At 40.5% G+C, this 23,612-nt stretch overlaps 1 protein-coding gene across 1 annotated transcript in view; it reads right to left on the reverse strand.

Moving 5' to 3' along the window:
• Positions 1-258: 258 nt before the first annotated feature.
• LOC124111252 (homeobox protein 2-like) overlaps positions 259-23,612 on the reverse strand; it is a 94,662-nt gene continuing 71,308 nt past the window's right edge. The window contains exons 3-11 of the mRNA XM_046470903.2: positions 20,483-20,581; positions 15,224-15,322; positions 14,369-14,566; positions 13,917-14,015; positions 9,744-9,842; positions 9,263-9,340; positions 8,804-8,992; positions 8,185-8,367; positions 259-7,717 (exon numbers count right to left, since the gene is read on the reverse strand). Coding sequence (XP_046326859.2) covers positions 4,652-7,717; positions 8,185-8,367; positions 8,804-8,992; positions 9,263-9,340; positions 9,744-9,842; positions 13,917-14,015; positions 14,369-14,566; positions 15,224-15,322; positions 20,483-20,581 — 4,110 coding nt within the window. The 3' untranslated portion in view covers positions 259-4,651. The remainder of the gene's footprint in view (positions 7,718-8,184; positions 8,368-8,803; positions 8,993-9,262; positions 9,341-9,743; positions 9,843-13,916; positions 14,016-14,368; positions 14,567-15,223; positions 15,323-20,482; positions 20,582-23,612) is intronic.

Raw genomic sequence — 23,612 nt, forward strand, 5'->3', positions numbered from 1 at the left:
TATACCACGTAACTAACCAAGGTCCGGGTAGTCCTGTAGTACACAGCTCCTACTCAAAATCCACCCAACCCGAGTACCCAAGTAACCTGTCCCAGCTCTTGGACATAGTCATGTCCCTGTCACTATCTAACACTGTCCCCAACAATAGTCATCTGGAAGACGGGGGTTTCCAAACCAACTAAGTTTCACTGTACTTGCAGTGGACAGGACAAAATGCCAAACAGGTAATAAAAAGTATTCATGTAACAAGAAAACCAATTTGCAATTGAAAATATTGTTTAATGTACAAAATGTATTTATGTACACAATATGAACAAAACATCTGAAGACTTCTTGGAAGCTTGTGATACAAACAATATATGATACAAACTGTACATGAGAATGATTTGCCATTTAGGATGGGGAGGGGAGGCAACTGCTGTAGGGCTGTAACAATACAGTGAAGCATGTCATGCTCAGGATCTGTATTCTATCATGGAACAAACAAGATGTAGTGAACATGGGTCTATTAAACTAACAACAGATTGAAATTACTGACATTCATTTTCACGCCACATAATAAAAGTTGTGATACTTTCTGCCATGTTACAAAGACTATCGTGCCACAGTCAGCAGGCCACACTCCACAATCTTGACTGACACAGGCAAACCAGCAAGCCATGAGTTTATGATACATGTAGCACTAAATTGTTATGGCTGCAAGACTTCCTGCCTTCCCCACATTCAAACAATTCAAACAAACTTGGACTTTTCATGAAAGTGTCTCATTTGCCATTTTTATCTCCACTTCGACCATGGGATAAAATGACTAATCAAATACCAACAATCATTCAACAATAAGAAAATGAATGTTTGGACATCTTAGTTGTAACAATAATTCTGACTATGGAAGAGATGGAGACAACAGTGGTAAGAAGTTACCAACAATAAATATATGATTGCAGTAAACACGGCTGTATGACAAAACCGTCATGTCTTTCTCCACCTTAACAAGAAGCAGTGAGTATCTGAGCCAAACTGAACTTCACAGAATTTTGACTTGAACAAATGTTTATTTATATAAGCTGACTGTACTCCACATCATGCCTAGGAATTCTCATTCAGGACTATTTTTCTGCCTGAAGTCATCAAGAAGCCACCAAATAGCCCTGACAGTCCAAAAGGGCTCACTCCAGCAGGTTACATTATGAAAACGTGCAGACAAAGTAGTAAAATATTTGAACACATTTTGAGATCATTCATTTTTGGCATGTTCAATTTTGTTCCCATAGTAACAAGGAAAATATGCCTACAAACATAGCTGACTTTCAAAGTGTTGAACATTCAAACACCTGCCATGGTTGTCCTGATTATCAAGTCACTTGATAACCATAACTGTTCTAATGTTAGAAACATCCTACTTATACCAACACTAAAACAACTCAACATATCTTGTAAGATGGGAGCTGATAACACTCCATCACCAACAAGCAGTTCTCAGAGGGCCACTTTCAGAAACAAGTACATGTACATCGTATTTGACCTTTCAAGCACACGGGGCACATAAAACATTTCAAACAAATTTCATGGTTATTTCATACTCCATTTCCTTTGAACTTCCATAAAGCTTATGAATGTTTCTGAATACTACAACATATATTACAAAAATAAATCCTTATGATAACTTATATCACTTGAAACTGGTTTCAAACCATGGGTAGGCTGACGTTATTAGATCAAGGTGTTTGATACGTCAATTACCGTAAAGTATTTACAATACATGACTATGTTGTTCTGTTTGAGGGTGTTCTCATAAAAGGATGCCAATTTAATAATTTTGACAATCTAAACATAAACAGCTTATGCAAATTATATCCAACTTGATGATATCCAGAGAATAGCAACAGCAAGATGTCACCACACATTCTTCACAATTCAAGACATTGCTGACATGCAACACTTGGTCAAGTATGTCCTCCTTAACGATGAAAACGAAACAAAAGGAAGAATACAAACAAACAAGTGTTGTAACTGGGACACGACTTCATGTACGGTAAACAATGTCATGTTAGTGTCTTAATGTTTTAACATAGGTAATTAAATGTTGCTGTAAGATAGCTGTTGTTTTATAACTCAAATAATTGTACTATGTGGTATTCATGAATGGAAAATGATGGTGTATGATGCGTATTTGCCATTTGAATAAAAACCAAGTTACATGCTTGCTGCCTTGAACAAAAAGTTGCAAAAATGTGCAGTTGTAAAACGACATATGAATGATGACCCTGTGTCAGTGATCTTGATCTGCGGTCTGGTGATGAAGTGAAGGATATCAAGGAGTCTGAGATCAGTAGATTTTCTGTATGTATAACAGTGGACTCTAGCTATCCTGGCGTGGAGGGGGACAACAGGACTCTTCCATTTCAACAGAATGAGTGAGTTGGGTTTAACCCAAGCTGAAAACCCAGGTTTATGTATTTGTTGTTTAATGCCACAGTAATATTCCAGCTCTATTACGGTGGTCTGTAAATAATCGAGTCTGGATCAGACAATCCAGTGATTGATATCGTGAGCATCGACCAATGCAATTGGGATACGATGACATGCATCAACCAAGTCAGTGAGCCCTACTATTGATGCCTTACGTCGCCTCTTTGACAAGCATGGGTTGCGGAAGACCTGCATAACCAAGGATCTTTGGACCATAATTGTAAAACATTTGAGATTTGACCCCAAGACCATAAGTTCCTGGCATAGCTAAGGGATGCTACTTTGATACAAGCTAGGTCGAACTAGTTGACCCTTCTACATTTCATCCATACCTTATTTGTCAGTCGCCATCCACAAGCGACCAAATCAGTCGTTTAGTTGGAAATTAAACCTTGTGACACAAATAAATATTACACATAAATTTGTCCATTAATATTCTTTCAAATTGGGTTTTCTGTTGCACAACTATCTGTGCACAAACAATTCAAACAAATGAAACTGATATGCTTCTGACACACGCCTTCCATACATCCATGTATTCACAAGGGATGATACTGTTGAAATGTTTTTTATCAACTGTACATTTTGGCATCAGTTGAAAATAAAACGTCTCCTGAAAACTTTTAAGCAGGAGCAGAAATTATCCAGTAGATCTAGCAAAACTTGTCTGTAATGGAAGTTGTGATGATAATCCAAAGACACTGATATTTCGCCAAACACAGCGATACACATAAGATATCACTTAAATCTGAATATTTTTTTTAACTTTTACCTGAATGTTATCAACGTTCTTGCAATAAGAAACCAAGCACTTGCACAACTTGCACAATAGCAAGAATTGATGCCGAGATGTTTTTCAAAGTGGATCAAGAAAGAATATCTGTTGAAATGTATTGCTGTCTGTATAAAGTGGCACCCATATCCTAATGACAAGGCAACGTTTCAGCGATTTATCTCATCAGTGGAACTAGAGAGGATCATGTTCTACATCGTGACTTAAGAGTTGATAGCCAGCGTTAGCTGGGGCCGTGGGTGACATCAGATTATAACTAGAGTCCACTGGAGTTAACTTGTTGAGGCCAGACTAATGAAATTCCTTGTTTAATATACTACTCAAACCAAGTTAATCTGTCATGGCTGGTGGGTATTGCAACCACATCCTTCCAATTGTGGGTGTTCTTTAACTTGTTTTGAGTAGTATGTATTTTCTTGGCCAATTTGCAAAATGTCTAGAGGCTGAAAACAGAACCAAAAATGTTTTGATTGGAGGTCAGTTATGCCAGAGACTCCCTAAACTAAAAATACAACACAAGGATTGTAAAAAAATAAAGTATCATTCCTTACTTTCATTGTGTTTTTCATTAGGGAAGGTGTGTCAACAAAAGACTGAAATTATTAGTCTGGCCTAAATACAAGAAAGAAAAATGAGAAAATGTTTGAGATAATTTAGCCTACATGTTAAGCATGTCATGCTCACCATGTAGAGTGATCCACCGTAATGCTGACAGTGACGCCTTCCACACCAACAGTTATATAACCCTCACAAGCCATCTGGGATAAACATAGCACTAGGAATGTTGTGTGGAGGCAGTGAGAATCTGTTTGTGAATACTTTGATTGTCAAACTCAGTGTCATATGTGAAACACAGTGTCCAGCCAGCAGTACTATAGGGACTAAATACCACCTGCAAATAAACCTTCACCCACCATGTGTCATTACAACAGGGTCCAACTCCATTATAGTCAGTGTCTCAGAGTTTTTCCACAGAGATATGACTTAACACTGCATTGAAACTAATAGCTATTTGGACAAGGACAAAAAACTAGCGTAATGAAGGTTTATAGTGGGCTTGTCCTTGTACCACAACATGATCTTAGCACTATGACCACATTCAACAAAGCAATCTTAGAGCCACGACTCTTCAATCTCCCATACTTGAACGTACACTTACGACAGTTGTAGCACTAAGATCACTTTGTAGAACAGACCCCTGGATCCCATTCTACAAAGCAATCTTATAGCCACGACTCTTCGATCCCCCATACTTGAACGTACACTTACGACAGTTGTAGCACTAAGATCACTTTGTTGGTTGTACTATGGACCAGCTGTTGTCGACAGTGTGATGCAATGGTTATTACACAAGTTTCGTGTACACTGCTGCCAGTGCAAGGAATGTTGTCACACATCACTCCCATTCACAGGGTCGTAGTTGATAGGAGCGCTGTTGTAGTTGTGAGCTCCTCCGTACTGCTCACTGTTGCGCAGCTTCTCCGCAGCTTCCAGAAGCTTCTTCTCGTACCACCCATTGACATGAGACTGGATGTTGACTGGCTGCCTGGGGGTATGCTGTTCATAATTGGCATTCGAGGAGTAGTTGAATGCTGGAGTACTTTCCTTTGGTGGGGAAAATGGTGAATTTGTTGCAATGACTGGTGTAAAAGGGGAACTACTCTGATTGGAATTAATGAAAGGGGAATCACTCTGAGTCTGAGGCACAAATGGAGAATTGTTCTGACTGGGTGTTCCTGTTGAGAGGCTACGATCCATGCTGAATGATGAAGATGGGGTTCCACTGTTGCTAGGCAACCCATTGGGACTCTGTCCCAGATAAGGTAGCTTTGCCTTACTACTGTAGCCGGAGTCCTGGTTGCTGCTACAAGTCGAGTCCTCCTTGTTCTGAAGATATGTAGGGTTATATACACTTGTCCTTGGATACGGACTCTCGTGACGTAAACACTCTGCCGGGGACAGATTGAAGCTATCCTGAGAGTTGTTGCCTGTGTTAGTCACATTGTTACTGTGGTTACTCACATGGTTAACTACGGTATTATTGTTATCACTGATTTTGCTGCTCCCAAATCGTCCCGACACAGGCGTCACACTGCCTGTTCGTGTGGGGGCATTGTTGTTTGGACTATTTACAGGGTAATTGCTATAGTTACCACTTTGGCTATGGTTTGTGGTGGAATTAGTATTATTGTTACTAGCACTGTTTCCTTGGTTACCAGAAAGATTAGCACCTGAGTCGGCATAGCGATAACCGTATGGTGGCGGTTTGCTTGGCCGTGATTTCACGTCTGTATTTTCACTGTTTTTTAACAAGTTATTCTCTGATTTGCTCACAGAGTTTTGTATTGGCATACTTTCATAGTTGCCGTAGTTACCTTTATCACCATGGATACCATACATACTCCTGTACGGTGGTCGATCTTTGTTGAACTGGGAGATATCAGCATAATTACTGTCTCTTCCTGACTCCCGAACAGGATCTCTCCGATATGAACTATCATAAGCCTGAAACCCTGGTTTTGGGGAGGGGGACGTTGTGTAGGCCGGGAAGCCGGGTTTGGGTGATGGAGCAGATGTATAGGCCTGGAAGCCTGGCTTGGGAGATGGGGTAGCAGCATTTGTCGGAAACCCTGGTTTAGGAGAAGGTGCAGTAGTTTTCACACTGTTGGCAACTTTCTGCATCTCTCTAACACTTGCATAGGGGCTCTCTCGGTATCCAGCCATACTGTTCCGAGCAGGAGCCAGATTGGCACTTGCTGACGGGTTGTTGGTTGGAGGAACCCTGTATGCTACACCATGTTTGTTTTCGGGCACACCATGCTGGAAGCCAGATGATCTGGGAGCTGGATGTGTCACAACGCCACTCTTGTCACCTCCTCCACTGTTCCTGTCCACCTCATCTAACGGCCTGTCTAGGCTCTTGCTGCGAGACACATGCTGGGCGAACGTCTCCTTGTCGTCTGCCAGCAGAGTGTCGGTTGACCGTGTCCTGGGCTTGTACTTTGGCATCGGAGCCTCTTCCAAGTACATGTAGGCCTGATTATTCCTCTGGTTGTATCCCCCTACAGGTGAGGGAGCCTTACTGCTGTGATTCATGCCAGCATTGTTCTGTGTGAAGCCCGCATTGTTCTGTGTGAAGCCTGCATTGTTCTGTGTGAAGCCTGCATTGTTCTGTGTGAAGCCCGCATTGTTCTGTGTGAATCCAGCATTGTTCTGTGTGAAGCCACCATTGTTCTGTGTGAAGCCACGAGTGTTCTGGTTGATGCCACCATTGTTCTGAGTGAAGCCAACATTGTTCTGACTGAAGCCACCACTGGTGTGTTTGAAGCCCCCACTGTTCTGCCTAGCAAACATGGTGGGGTTTGGCAACTGCCCAGTGCTAGGTTTGGGAGGCTTTTGGGGAACCTCCGGTGCACCGGGCATGTTTCTTGTGTTTGGAGGTCCCCTTTCGGATAAATTTTGCTTTGGCATTGACATATGATTACTGAGAGCACCAGAGTCAGTATGACTGCGAAGTATTGGCCGAACACTTGAACGAACATCCAATGGGCTCCCTTCTCTAGAACGAGAAGCTCCATGCACTTGCGGACTTACCTCACGCGACCTGCTCAGTTCTGGTTTTGACTGAGAAACAGGATGCTGCCAAGAGTGAGAATGAGGCAACCGTTTCGGAATAGCTCCTTGATTTCCTGTCTCTCTCTTGATAGCACTGACATCAATGGGAGAGTTTGCACTTGGAGAGGTCATATTCTGATAGTGTCCCATCATCTGGCGATTAGGACTGCCCTCATATTTAGGTGAAGCTCCGTCTGCTATTCTATCCATCTTTCCGTGAATCTCGGCCTTGGTGACAGTCACATTATTGTTGATGGTGTTGTTATTTCTCTCCCGCCGTCTCGCACTCTGGCGGTAGGATGGCACCTGCCATGCTCGTATCAGCTGCATAGCTTCATGACGAGATTCGTAAAAGTCTTTCTTCCGATATTTTCCACTATAATCGGAAACTGAAAGCGTTTCATCTGACCGTGATCTAAACAACCGCCCGTTTTCATTTTCATGAAAGTCTGTGAACATTGTCCTTGGAGGTAATGCCGAATCGTCATGGTGATGATTTAAACAATGTCCATATGATGCAAGTTTCGAATCAAGCCAGGTCTGAATCTGTTCATTATATTGGTTGAACATATGCCGAGTGTCTTTCCGTTCATGATGCAGATGTTCCTTGATTCGACTCTGGCACATCTTGTGTTCATTCTCCAGCCTCTCCTTGGTGAGTTTGTCAATAGCGAACACCTGCTGTGCTGTGCGTCTATCAAGGTGGTCGATTTGCCCCTTGAGAAGCTGATGAGAAGCATTAGTGTGGTCCACCATGTTGTCTCGGTTTGTCTCGATCTTGTGCTCCAGACGCTTCAAGGTGGGTCCACATTGACAGAGAGGAGTGTAGCCCACTGGGCCCTGCAACAACCAAACGATAAAGAGCATGAGCGTTTGTTACTATATCAGCTAAATGAGGGACGAAAGCCCAGAGTCATGTAGATACAGATCTAGTCATAGATATGGATGTAGACAAAGATGTGGATGTAGATGTGCTGTTAATGTATCTGACAGAACAGTTGACTCCCTGACTTGAATGAATGCAGTGAGTTTGGTTTAACTTCACTTTGAACAGTATTTCAGTTTTATCACAGTGTGTCAGCTGCAATGCAAGTGGCACGTCTCAGATGTTTACCATGATGGTTAAACCTAAAAGCTCGAGTGTGTGGTGCTGACAAACCTAGAAACACAATCAGAGAAAACCAGGATTGGAAGCCATGATCCTAGGTTCCTGGCATGCCTTAGGGAGACAACCTTGCAGAGTGAACTGCGGCACCTGACTGTGGCCCCCGAGGGTGTATGACTGAACATCTGGCGAGAGAACTGACCTGTTTGATGTTCCCGGCCAGATCCCGGTAGTACTGTATCCCGGTCTGCGGCACATACTGACTGAAGAACCCCTGCACGGCCGACGGCTTACTCCAGGGCTGGGCGGGACCAGAGTTGTCCCCCCTCGGAGAGGGGGTCTGACCGGGACCCTTCATCATAGGGGGAGGGGTCTTTTCCTTGTCCTAGAGGGTAGGAAGTTACATTCATACATGTCCATAAATTGGTTTAAGGAATCGTGGATAAAGAGTAGTTGTTCATCAAATCAAGACGACCATGTTTCCTCTTACAGATGCCAAGTCAAAACCAAATCGGAAGAGAGGCTGTGTCGCTAACAGATAACTGGTTGAGTAAAACAATACATTGATGTTCCCTAAGTAGAAACATGAATATCCAGTCAGAAGTAGTCCCTAATTTACAAATATTTCTTATACAGTATTAAACTAATGCTACTTTTTTAATTAATTGGTCAACCAAATGCTTAATTATATACCAAATTGAAACTAATTTCAACAAACCAATGTCTGATAAATATAGAAAAGAGTTGATGAGAATAGTTTTGTTTCACATTTCCCCAAAACTACTTACTATCTTAATCTGTTCATGATATTATTTACTCACCTTTTTCTTTTTCTTGAAGAAGAAAAATTTGCGGTCCTTTTCTGGCTTCTCGGATTTGATTGGCTGTTCATTGTCCAGGACAACTACCGGCCCTTCCATATCCACCTGGATCTCATCCTTGAAGGTCACCACGTTAGGGTGGGTTCGGGTCATAGGTCGAGGGGACTTCGGAGACTTGGGAGTTTTGGGCTGCCAGAGGTCAAACAGGGTCAAACATTGACATACAAGTTGAATGATAAAAAATAGTAAGAAAAATGGGAATCATAATTCTGGTTGAAATTGGAAAGATAAGACTTTTTTTTAATTTAGGTCTCTGTTGAGATTTACCAAGAGTTCTTCCCCTTCCACCACTGATGTCCAACATGTTTGTAATTACTCTGTATCAGAAACAGTCAGCTGCATTCATGGACAAGTGAGTTTCCTTCCTAAACCCATACACGAATAACTGTAGCTATTTACCCGAGCAAAGGACTGGATGATGATAATTATCTCTGGGTGTTCCTTCCTACGAGCGACATCCATTGCCGTCTCATTTTGCTGTAAAATTAACATGCTCCATAGTAGACACAACCGTGATGGGACAACATATGACAATAACAACTGAAATAACATCACTCAACATTAAAGGAAAAATATCACAATTCAATAATAAAAATAATTGAAAAGGTAACTGGTTATAGACAAAATTTAAAGAAGGAAATACTATCCACATACAAAAAAGTTATTGGCTTATAATATATATCATCTTTATCACTTAGCAGTGGTAAAAATAGCACTGGATTGATAAGAAAGAATTTGACTGATGTTCAGACCTATGTTATGTACCGGTGGAAGTCCAGGATGTACCTTCCTTTTCATCATCCAAGTAAATTCCCTCGGTCATGATAGATTGTTGTAGAGGGTCAAGAGCGAGTAGGTAAATAATCTGTTTATAGCATACCTTATTTTTTATCTGAACATCAATGCCAGATTCCACTAGGAGTTTGGCAATCTTCCTCCTCTTGAGGGCCGAAGCAATGTGGAGGCAGGTATCCCCATTCTGTACACAAGAATACAAATAAAGTCACTGTTTCAGAACTCCATCCTCTTTCAAGCAAATTCAAATAACACTGGTTGAAGTCCATCCTTCCAGATACCCAGTCCTTCATCCCACTCGCCCATCACACCTCCCATTCCCCAAACCACGATCCTACTGACACTCACACCTACCACCCACTCCCTCACTCACCCATCACTCCTCCCATTCCCCAAACCACGACCCTACTGACACTCACACCTACCACCCTCTCCCTCACTCACCCATCACTCCTCCCATTCCCCAAACCATGACCCTACTGACACTCATACCTACCACCCACTCCCTCACTCACCCATCCACATGTCATACCATCTCGGCATTCACCAGCTCACTCACCCACTCCCTCACTCACCCATCCAATTGTCTTACCATCTCGTCATTAACCAGCTCACTCTCCCACTCCCTCATTCACCCATCCACTTGTCATACCATCTTGTCATTAACCAGCTCACTCACCCACTCCCTCACTCACCCATCCACATGTCATACCATCTCATCATTCACTAGCTCACTCACCCACTCCCTCACTCACCCATCCACATTTCATACAATCTTGTCATTCACCAGCTCACTCACCCACTCCCTCACTCACCCATCCACATGTCATACCATCTTGTCATTCACCAGCTCACTCACCCACTCCCTCACTCACCCATCCACATGTCATACCATCTTGTCCTTCACCAGCTCACTCACCCACTCCCTCACTCACCCATCCACATGTCATACCATCTTGTCATTAACCAGCTCACTCACCCACTCCCTCACTCACCCATCCACATGTCATACCATCTTGTCATTAACCAGCTCACTCACCCACTCCCTCACTCACCCATCCACATGTCATACCATCTTGTCATTAACCAGCTCACTCACCCACCCCCTCACTCACCCATCCACATGTCATACCTTGTCATTTACCAGCTCACTCACTCACTCACCCATCCACATGTCATACCATCTCATCATTCACCAGCTCACTCACCCACTCCCTCACTCACCCATCCACATGTCATTTACCAGCTCACTCACTCACTCCCTCTCTACACATCTATCTGGAGAGGGCAGCAGGTTGGTGTGAAACCTGACTCTGGATCAATGCTACAACATGACAGGGCGAGGCCCCAGTGGTGGCCCAGTGTTGTGTGAGACAGGGACAGACAGACTCCTCACTGTTTATAATGCCTGTCTGTGAAACTAGCAATAGAAAACTGATTTGTTTATTTATTCTTTGTGACATAAAAATAAAATAATAATTTGTCTTTATCATGGCATAAACCATGTCTTTTCAAGTACTCCTCTCAGAGAAGAAAAAAATAATCATAGAATTCTTCAGATGTAGATTGTATTCATTTTGACTCACAATTTTTGATGTTTCACACCGAATGCATATTTTATCATAAATATCCACACTATATGAATCAATGAGAGAGTAAGGTTTTACGCCGATTTGAACAGAATTCCAGTTGGTGTGTCATATCAATGTGGGAGGAATGCCTGAAGTAATGCAGGTGTCAGACTACTTTGGTGAAACCCACGAGCACGGGTATGGTGCTGTGGTTGATGGCAGGAGCTGCCGGGTATAATGACACACGATCAACCTGGCCACAGATGGCACCCACTAGTCCCTATCAGCTCAAAGGACAAGCTTCAGTCATGGGATCCATTCTGACCTGACCTCCCTACAGGGTTAACAGGCTACAGATCCAAGAAGGGTAATATGTTTAACAAACATGCACATGGATACATGAAAGGTGGAGGAGCCTGTCTGCACTGCAGCCTTGTAATCGAGGAGCTCCACAAAGTGCAGAGGTCACAGTCCACAGAGAAGAGTCAGAAATATCTCAGACTACCCTAATTCCACTGCCTATTACTGCACACTAGGATGCCCCTTGGAATGGATGCTGATACTGACGGCAACACAACCGGTCATAATGTGAACACCTGTATTTATTTTGGCTTGGCAACTGGAATTTTTTCCTTTACAATGTGTATATATGTGTGTAATCTATTCACGCCTTACAAATAAAGCTGTAAATAATAATCCTTTTTTAATAAACAAGTTTTTAAAATGAATGTTTGATAAGGTGTAGCGAGCATTGGAGCAGTAATGGAGGTTATACATGAGCCCCACATACATCAAATGGGCAGAAACATTTGTGTGAAAAGAACCCAAATTCAGAAATAGATTTCTTTCAAGTAATATAAAATCATATTTGCAGACGCATCCAGTGGAATCAAGTGATAAGACTACGTAACCGAGACTCTTGAAAACTAATTACCTAGCTACAAACTCTGGCTGCATTAAGTCATCTGTTGGCCCAATTTGTATTTGCATCCGTTTCTAATCCTGCCTTACCAAGATGCCTCACACGCAATGTCATAAAATTGCGTAAGATTTTTTTCCTCCACTCCCCCTATGAAGAAACTGAAGCTTACATCAAACGTATGACTGTGAGAGAGAAGTTGTTGCATCAAAAATAAAAATGGGAGTACAAAGTGTTGCTTTATTCACGGATGCAACTACATTTGACCTTTGACACTTAGGGATGTCCGTGGTGTATGCATTTCAGAAACATATTAACATGATGGGAGTTAAATAAGTTCATTCATTTATGTAATTTAGAAACCCTTTTTAAGGCAAGGGTGAGTCACCAATATAATCATTTTCATAATTAAATAATTAAAGTTTTCTGGGCAATGAATTAATGCCATGTTTTGAAGCAATTACAAACACAGTGAAGCAGGAGAGGTAATTATTTCAGTTTGATGAAAGTTAAATTATCTGCGTTATCATCTTTCCAAAGCTGCTAAATATCCTGGAGTATTTTCTTGACCAAATTGTTAATATTCCTGAAAACTGAGGAAGTTATAACAATGGAATCCTATTAACTGTGCATTTAGTTAGTGGAGGAACTAAAACACTGAACACTGAAACCATTACATTTTTAACAGAAAAACTTGGTCATCCAAACTATGGATATTTTCTGGGCCTGGGACGGGTCCAAATATACTACCTGGGTATCGAACCCCCTATTACCTGACCCTACCCAAGGACACGCTGTTGGTCTGCAAATATTTGGGTACTAATTGTTTGATGGGTAAATATTTGTATTTATTTTAATTATTATTAATTTTTTAATTATTTTACCAGAGCTGTGGCAAAAACTATAATGATCAGATCATGCATACACTGAAGCGAATGAATGTGTGCATAGTCAGAAACAAATGAGAACATTAGCGATTTGTAGTGTAACCATGGAGTTTTATTGTTATTGTCTTTAAACAACATATCCCGTGACTACCGGTCTGGGTTGTCCTGGGGGTACCCGGGTCCTACTCAGGACCAACCCGTCCTGAGTACCGAGTTAGCCATACCAGCCTACTAGAATGTGTACTAATGTCTCAGGTAGCTGTGTGAGGTTGAGGGGTTTGTGCTGCCAGTCATGATGACCTATGTTCCAGAGGGGTCATCAATAATTCAAGCTACTGAGAGTCTTGTAAAAGCACTTTTTGCATAAAATACAGTCTGATTAAGAGTTTGTAAAGTTCCAATTCAAACAATGCACAGAATGAGATTGACAGGTCACACACGATGAAGATATGCTGATCAGAGTGAGTGAGTGAGTGAATGATTATTGTGTAAGGCATCAGCAATCTTGCAACTATATACAGCGACTACTATCAGAAGAAACTTTCTCCCACAACAGATGAGCCATGAATTTTCCACATTACTGACCCACAGAATCTCAAACCAGATTAAAACATTCAGATTCACAAATTTACTCTTACATCTAATGTATAATTGTCAGTACAAATTCTTGTTAGTAACAAAACATTAAAGTTACACCCTTTCAAATGTAAAAATGCATTGTTTCTGCAGCAAACCAATCTCACGTATCTTAAACTGATTGATTGATTGGAACAATGATAAGAGTTGTGAGTGTTTTTCTAAAGTTACTCTTTTTATGCTGTTTCTGTTGTCTTCCTGTAGGAGCTTTCCTGTATCGTTCACTAAGACTTTGTAATCCTCACCTTGTTTTGTTCGTTGATCCGACACCTGGCACTGAGGAGTATGCGCGTGACACCTGCATGGCCGTACCTGGCTGCTGTGTGCAGCGCTGTGTCCCCGTACTGGAACACATTAACACAACACATCACTCAAGTGCACAACATCTCACTGAAGGGCTCATCTCATTTAAAGGGTACACTCAAGGGCACAACTAAGATCTCACCAAAACCACCCACATGCAGCTCAAGAGCAAATCTAAAATAACTTCTTTGAACTAGTCAAGAAAATATTCCGGGAGGGAATGTTCTGTCAGACAGCAGTCAAAAACATTACACCAATATCTTGGTGGCCGGTCAAAATTCAGTCCATACGTTCATTTCATAATCTAAAAAAATGATTTTCTTACATATTTAAAACATCACTAACAAATCATTTATACACATATACATCTGAGATTCTTGTCTTGTTCACTCACATTGTTCTTCAGATCTGAATCACAGCCAGCATAAAGCAGCACACGGGAGCTCTCATTGTGTCCGTTCTGGGCAGCGAGATGTAGTGCAGTGAAGCCTCCCTTGTTGGCAACGAAAGTGTCACACTCATGCTTGACCAGCATCTCCACCGTCTTGCTGAATCCATTCCAGGCCGCCTCATGCATGGCAGTGTTGCCATTCTGAAACACCATCACCCATAACAGTTAGCTTACACAGTCAGTCAGTGAATGCATGACATGATGTTTGTTCCAAATTAAATCTTGCACGGGTAAATTTACAGGTAATCTAACTCTACACTGAGAAATGAGTAGTGAGAATTTAACATCATTTTCAGCATGTTCCAGCAACATTGAGGGACCAAGAATGGGCTTCACACATTGTGCACATGTATGGAATTAAACCCAGGTCTGTGTAGTGACAAGCCAATCTATTTCATTACAGGTGTATCCTGCCATGACAGTCTGGACCAGACAAACCAGTGGTTGATAACATGAACAACAATCTGTCATCATGTTCTGCTGACAAGCAGGAAGCCAGGTCACACAATAGCACCGCATAGAGCAACCCTAACAACTTTTGGGTAATGGAACTTTTCAGTCCAGGACAAACATATGAAGACTGCTTGAAATAAAGAACTTTTCCCACGTGGGTACAAACACCTTCTTTTCATAACCATAGCATGAGCCCTAATGCGAACCAACCATTAATGAGAGTTGAAAGTTGTCTCCCCTTGTGGTTATCCACACAAGTGCTTGGCCATTATCTGACTGAATGTTGAGGTGTTTGGAATCTATGACTGTCAAATCTATTAGTTTGCTTCAAGACTCAAACCCTACCTTATCCTGCTTATCAATGGCACAACCTGCCTCGACCAGAGTCTCAATGACCTCTGCATGACCTTGAGAAGCAGCTCGATGTAATGCTGTGTAACCAAGCTGAAATGAAAACAGTTTTGGATTAGGAACAATATTCGTTATGTTTCCCTCTTTTTAAATGAGAATTGTTAAAAGGAAACCTTGATTTAATAAAATATTAATTTTGTTTACCGTATTTTAAAGCACTAAATCTCTTCCTATAATGCCATGAGGCATACCACTTTGAACAGTATTTCAGTCATATCACAACATATCAGCTTTATGTGTGGGTTAAGACCAAAGTGGCCCAGGATGTAGACAATAACCACTTTGGTGAAACCCACCAGCACAGACATGGTGCCGACAGATCAAAGTATCACCACTGCTGGAAGGAGGGAAACTCGGGGGGGGGGGGAGGAGAAGAGAAACATACCTGGGATTCTTTTTACCCCAATCATCTGAGCCGTGCACCTCTAAGGGGTGTAACTAGTCACATATTTCTATATCCTTTGATTCAGTTTTCAAAAGACAATGGTTGGACTTTCACAAAAACATAACAAAAAAGTACTATAACAGTCCACAGGCATGCTGACCTCTACACACTAACGAAAACACCACCACACTATTTAACCACAAAAAAATACTTGTCATATTTATTATTATTTCTACTTACATAATATATTTGTCATAACAGAAGGCAAAGTATGTTATTTTATTTATCTTATATACATTTAATTGAAAGATTATTTAAAGAACTGTTAATAAACTAAAACAGTTGAAAAAGTTACAAGTAGAAGCTTTATCCAGTCTATCGGTAACATGTTTATGTTTACGATCTGTACGATCAGATTCTTTTCATTTCAGTACTCTCTCCAGTGTTGATCCAACGCATAGATTAAATTACCCCACACCAGGCAGTGAACAGTAGGCAGCGAACACTATCCTGTTTGATGTAAGAACACTCTCAAGGACTGACAGTGAGGCTCCATGTCCAAGTAATGATACTCTTGGCTCAAGTACATCATCTGAGGTCAATCCCAAAGTTAATCTCTTCCACACACTGGGAAACTTTACCAATGTTCCTGTGAGCAGTGTTTTATTATATTCTCAGACAACTAGATCAGGCACATTTCATGTTTAAAAGAGATCAAAAACTACATTTTGTGGAGTGATATATATGTTTTCTCTCTGAATTCCAACTTGTATTGCTTCAGATTGCTATCATAGCAGATTGTGATATTCGGAATCTCGTCCATGCATTTGTTTATGTAATGATGTTTACTGATAGGAAATCAAATAACTTTGGTTTCATGTTTCTTTTACATCTGATAAAAACTGTTCCTTATCGAAGGGGCATTAGACATTACAAAACAATCAAGTCACATCTACACAACAATGATCAAGTGAAAACAGAATACTATTCTTTCAAGGTCAAAGTTTTCACTTTAAACTCAATTCCATCAGTTAGCTGCATTTATCAAGCCTCAAGTTGGCCATTAACACCAGTCTTTGCACTTATGTGATGTTTATCTTTCTAAACTTGTAATAAAGAGATCTTTTAACGCCTCTAACAAATTCCCCCTCTCTGCAAGACATTTGGCATCAATCCCACCGACTCTTGAAAGTAGTTCCGGCAGCCGTCTGCTACCAGAGGCAGAACACTTCAGGATAAGGAACCAAAGAGTGACAGACGAATCCAGCCAATGAGAAGCCAGAAGTCTAGGATTAATAGCCAATGAGAGTAGAGATATGGTGAGAAGTTCCATGTAGAAGAAGAGTAAGTCAGACATTTAACTGTTTCCTCCCTGAATGTGTGCGTGTGGGGGGATCACAAGGGCCATGTGTTCCTGGGAGAGGCGAGGAGAGGATAGTTTGTGATGAAAGAGGTACAAGAGCCACTCTCACATCTCTCATTGAAGGCTGCATTGGCTGGGCATAGAATGCTCTTGTTTCAAAGTAGTTCATAGTGTCCATTGCTAGATTATCAGGTACTAAACTGTACTTTGAGATACAAAATGACAAAATATCTGACATTTTATTAAGACACGGCAAATGTTTTTTTGTTTGTTGTACAAAAAAATAATGTCTGAAATTAGAGAATTTTATTACAAATAATATGAAAGCAGTTTGTTACATGCAGGGGTTACACAATGCAGAAATGTGCATCCAGTACACACAAATGTGAGAATGGACACATATCTAAATGTATATTGCATCCCAAGGGGCTCACTTTCCTGTAATCAAAGTAATCACTGAACCTTACACTACAGTACACTACACCATTTCATTACTTTACAGGACCTCATATTTCCTGTGAGGATCCATGAAACCATCATTTGGAGGTCACCTGGACCCCTAGTTTTGTAGGTTACGGTAAAACCCTGGGATTGGTAATTTAGTAATTACTAAATAAATAAACATATAAATAATAAATAAACATATAAATAATAATAAATTATTAAACTAAAATTAAATTAAAATAAAAAAAATAAAACAACGCATGTAACATTTCTTCATGAACCCCCTCTCAATAATAAACAACCAGGCCCAAAATAAGGTTCTAATTTTTAAATCTTTTTGTGACCCACCCCCTTTACAGGTAGAAACATTTCTGAGTGTGATTTCCTTGATAAATAATGATTTATAGACCATGAAAAAAAGGTGAGTAAATTACTTGAATTGTATTATAGTTCAGTTTGATATCCCACCATACACTTCAGGCACAACAATACTGAAGGCAGACTTGTATGTATCAGAAATCACCACTTCCATTGTTGATGTCAGAGTGCCACAGTTTAAAAACACAAAGCCTTATAGACATTTCTAATATGTGTATTACATTAAGATAAAGTCTTTTACATTTATTCCATTCAAACAAAATCATAAATGAGTTCATGACATTCAAATAAAATATTTTCATAGAACACATTACGTGTGGCAAAATATCAATGTTTTCTCAGGGCACAAAATATGACTGACACAATAAGGGAGATAACTCTTGTTAACCTAAGTAATTTTTCCCTGCTCTTCAGCTGTCTTCATGTACTTTAGCTGAAAGTGTGACTGGTGAAGGGTCAACACAACTCAATATGACCGCTTTGTCATCTAGGGGCATTGACACTGTAAGCATACATGGAATACACAGCACAAAGACTTCAGTGCAATTAACCTACCTGATATATTCAAGGGGTAAGCTAGTTGTTATTGTGTTCAGTCATGCCAAAATCCCGAGTTTGATTTCTCAAAAATTAAATGAAATTCACAATACTTCTCTTGAATAAAACTATCACAAAATACCATACATACACCTACTCACTCCATCTTAACATGGACTACCCCACACTGAACAAATTCAACTCATATTGCGGAAAACAATATTGTGTATTGTTTACCTGTCAAATCCAAAAGTCCACCTTTGGGCATAAATATACTCCCATACAAATACTTCTTTCAAACCCTATCACTTTCACCTCATTTTAATCCCAAAGTAAGGTAAACGCAACAAGAGAAATAACTTTTTATATTATCATAACAACAAAATTTGTTTTGGCTGACTGTTATATGGAAATTAGATTTGCCTTCTCCTTGAATGCGTCAGACACACTTGAAATTTTTTGGTTTTTATAAGCATAAATCAGTCACAGTAAAAAGGCGTCCATACGACACAGGGAATTAGACCTGGTGAGCAGACAATGGGTGTAGTGTGGAACGCACCACCTTAGAGGCATTAAACATGGAGGTAATTCAAAACTTTACATAGTGCACTGCAGGGTTTGTTATTGCAAGGGTGCTTGTTGATACAAATTGTTGGAATTATTAACCAGGACAGTTTATGGGAGAACATGTTAAAGCATGTATGGAAGATTTTTATACCTTCCAAACTAAACCTTTGTGATACAGGTATAAGTAAAACAATAAAATGTCCAATATATCATTTTTAGAAACCCATTTTTAAATAACATTTTAGTTAGAGTGAGTGAGTGAGTGAGTATGGTTTTACGCCGCTTTTAGCAATATTCCAGCAATATCACGGCGGGGGACACCAGAAATGGGCTTCACACATTGTACCCATGTCGGGAATCGAACCCGGGTCTTCGGCGTGACGAGCCAACGCTTTAACCACTAGGCTACCCGACCGCCCCCATTTTAGTTAGAGACAATATAACTTTATTACGTAGGATATTTTCTGTCACATTGAAAGTTTTCTTTTAGCTGACTGATTTACAATATGGTGAAATGAAAAAAACTAAACATCACCGCTGTTCATTAGATATGGTGGTTAATATGTCTTAAATTCTTTATTCTAAAAATACCCAACAAGTTTCTTTTGGTATTGTTTTGCAATCGTATGTTCTGTACTTGTGTTTACTTCATTTTTCATTCATTAGTAGCAAATCTGGAAGTTGAAATTTTTAAAAATAACTGCCGACCACCTACATTGAAGTTTAGGTTATTTTTATTTGTAAACCATAATAATAAACAAAAGGCCTAAGCTAGATTGTTTTGTTAGGAATATTATATACCTTACTGGAGAGATTTTGAATAAGCTAAGAAAATTATAATTCTCACGGCTTATAAAATCTCATTCACCTGTCAGAATCTTTTTTAAAAATTTGTACTTGTAAACAATAAATGCTGGATCAAAAAAATAATTTCTAAGCAAACTACCTACCTATCTTCTCTTCATGCAGAAGGAGCAAAATAATTATTTGGAGGCACCATCACCTCCACACATCACAGTGGAATGACATCTAAACTACTGATCACCTCGGTGAAATGTCCCCAAACTGACAATACCACGATGATTACATTTTAGCAACACAAGATTATAGTCTTAAGGGTAACACGTTCTGTGCCGAAAAGGACACATTAACAGCGTCATGCATGAGTGATGTCCCTTGAATAGAACACAAAAGATTTTAAATGAAAGCTTATCGTACCCTGCATATCAGACTAGGGGGGCGATATGGGGCTGTAAATAACAGAGCCTGGTCGTTACGTGTTGTAATGATTTTAATCAGATATGAAAGCTAGGACAGGCACATATCGTTTTCAAACAAGGGGAAGTACATTTCCCAGTGTTTACATGGCCAAAGTAATAACAGACTAGTAGGGTAGCCTAGCAGCTACATCATCATCACTTAAAACCTACATTTAATTTCCCATCTGTGGATTAGCCCACTGAGACAAGGTTTCAAAATCTGTCATGTCATTTACTGCCAAAAGCAAAAAGGCACTCACAGCGTCTTGAGCATCCTTGTCACCATCTTGTTGCACCAACATCTTGCAAACCTCCACCTGTCCATTCAGGGCCGCATACTGCAGAGCTGTTCGTCCGTCCTACAACATACATTAATCTACTTCAGGACAACTGTCAGCATCACATCCACTAGGAGGGGAGTTCAAGCCTGCTTGATCTTCTTTACATAATGATAGAAGGGGTTAAACTTAATCAGTAAAAACACTTCATAACAACAACATAAGTCAGTGAGTGTGATGTTAGTATCTGTGTGATACTGACGTATTGAATAATCTTTCCGTCAATACAGTCACATGACATTTTGTCTCCTCATTAACTGTTCCCTTATTTCCTTCTTTAAGTATATACTTGTGTTCCCAGGAAATAGAACTCCCCTTTTCTACTTTAACATGATGTACAATGGAGAAACAAGTGATAAAATTTTCTTAGACCAAAACATTTTACAAGACCTAGTTTGCTCACCTATTATCCATTCATTACATATGATAGATGAGTATCCTATGGCTTGTGGATGAAGACATTAACTAGTCCAGCTGATCAGATCAGATCAGCCATGACTGACTCTCTCAATAGCGAGTGAAATTATGACACGGAAACCTCAGAACATAAAGTGATTGAGTATTGTTTTACGCCGTTTTTAAGCAATATTCCCACAATATCACGGCGGGGAACACCAGAAATGGGCTTCACACATTTTACCCATGTTGGGAATCGAACCCGGGTCTTCCGCGTGACGAGCAAACACTTTAACCACTAAACTACGCCACCGCCCCCAGAGCATAAAGGCCTTGTAGCATCAAACTGTCTCAGCAGTGGATTCTTCCAGTGCCATGTGGTTACATAGTAAGAGAGTTGAGTATAACAAGGATAAGCTGTACACAAAACATCAACAAGGTGAATTAGCTGTTGCATTCATCAAATACGTATGAATGTGAAATACAGAATTGCAATGTTTCCCAAAGAGTTGATAGTTGTTGTTGCAACATCCCTGCAGACAGAGTGGCTGACTGTTCATGTTGATTCAAGCAATGACAAGTATGTATGTGTCTTTTAATGATTCTAACCAGATTGTCATTAAATATGTTCCGGGTGGTTAAGGACACAAGCATCATAGGGTCGGACATTAAGAATTATCTACAGGAATTTATGATGTAAAGACTGACAGAAAGATTTATATACCTTCAAAGAGGACGAGTGAGTAAGTGAGTGAGTATGGTTTTACGCCGCTTTTAGCAATATTCCGGCAATATCACAACGGGGGACACCGTTAATGGGCTTCACACATTGTACCCATGTCGGAATCGAACCCAGGTCTTTTCGGCGTGACGAGCGAAGGCTTTAACCACTAGGCTTCAAAGAGGAAGACAAACATTGAAGTGATCTGTATTCATGACCCAGGACTTTGTCTTCCAACACACCACCATGGGGCGCAGTGAGTGAGTGAGTGAGTGAGTGTCATACAGTACCAATATCATATTAATATAAAGGCAAACATAGAGGAAGTATAGAGTGGCAGTATAAACCCAATTTGTATAGTATTTCAGCCAAAACAAGATCTGCTAGCTTAAGGTGACATGTTGATGACCTTTACCATTGACAGACCCAGGGTCACACCCAGGCCCAATCTGGAAGCGAACATTGTGTCTCGGAGTCTTAGACCATTGAGCCACCTACACTGACACCCATCATAACCCAATGTTATAGTAACCATTTCCTATGGAGATTCTAGAGAGAACCTATTTTACCTCTTCGGTACCCTAATAACGTGCTAATATTTCCTCAGGAACAAAACAGTAATATCGGACACTTTGGGATACAAGGACATGCAATCAACCAAGTCACTGAGCCTGACCTCCTGATCCATTTTAATCAACTCTTCCGACGGTTTTGTTCCATCCCAGAATCCATGCAGATTACTAGTAAATACTCAATTTGCCTCTTCTCCATCACCTTCCTGAGGCAAGGGAGTTAATACTAGGCTGGAATCATGGAGTTATATTTTGGCTAGTCAATGTATAGTCCAATGAAAATCGCGTAATGAAATCATTCAGTTCTTTATCTGCCCTGCAGATTTCAGTTGATCTGATTTGCAAAGCATGTGTACCGTCAACTATCAGCAGATATTTTCCAAATCTTTCCATGTTTTTGATGAAGGTGCTCAAGAGATTTGACTCACTTCGCGAAGTAAGACCTGTTTCATTACAATGTAGACTTTGATTATCAAACAGATCGTCTTCATTGGGTGCTGCCATTTGTTTGAAGCAAATGCTAGTGATATGAGAGGTGGAATCTGGGGGACATAATCGGTAATAGCCACTGGTCGAGCTTTGATCGAACCCAGAAATTCTGGCCTTGATTGACAAGGATGGAAAATGGACTTTTACAGTCAGTTGACTCCTTAGCCTCGGGAAGATTGTTCTCCATTGACAATAACCCACAAACCTGTTGCAGTACACATGCACTCTCCTCAAACCCCTAAAAAAGTGTTACAATGCAAAAGTCCCAACTCCCTCGACAGTTCATCCAGTAATTTCCTGATTCCATTTGATGTCATTGATTAGCGAGTGTAGGTTACAAATGACTTTAGCTTTATACAAATAAACTCCCCAATTGATTTCCCTGTAGTAGCCAAACAATGCCGGGAATGCCTGGGAAAGCTAGCCAGTAAATTACTCTGTGCGTGAGGTGGCCTTCAGTCCTGCGTAATTCTGTGCTGACTCTATATCAGAGGGGTGTGAATTCTAACACCCTGGCTGTACGCAGCCTGACACACACAGCCACATCAACTATACGTCACTCACAGCTCAGTGTGTCGCACCAATAACATTTACATTCATTTCATATGTTCAGACACCATTTTGAGTGAGTGAATCATTGGTTTTGGCCTTACGCTGCTTTGAACAGCCCACACTTGATTATTTACAGACTGCCATCATATAGCTGGAATACTGCTTGGTGTAGCATTAAACAACAAACAAACAAAAACAATAAAGGCTTCAGCAAAAGATCAGCATCGGACAAACGCTACTGAGTGAGGGCTTCTGTGTGAGTGAGTGAGTGAGTGAGTGAGTGAGTGAGTGAGTGAGTGAATGAGTGAGTGAGTGAGTTGGC

This window comes from Haliotis rufescens, unplaced genomic scaffold (genome assembly GCF_023055435.1).
Source record: "Haliotis rufescens isolate VD_foot unplaced genomic scaffold, xgHalRufe1.0.p SCAF_5, whole genome shotgun sequence".
Classification (NCBI taxonomy): domain Eukaryota; kingdom Metazoa; phylum Mollusca; class Gastropoda; order Lepetellida; family Haliotidae; genus Haliotis; species Haliotis rufescens.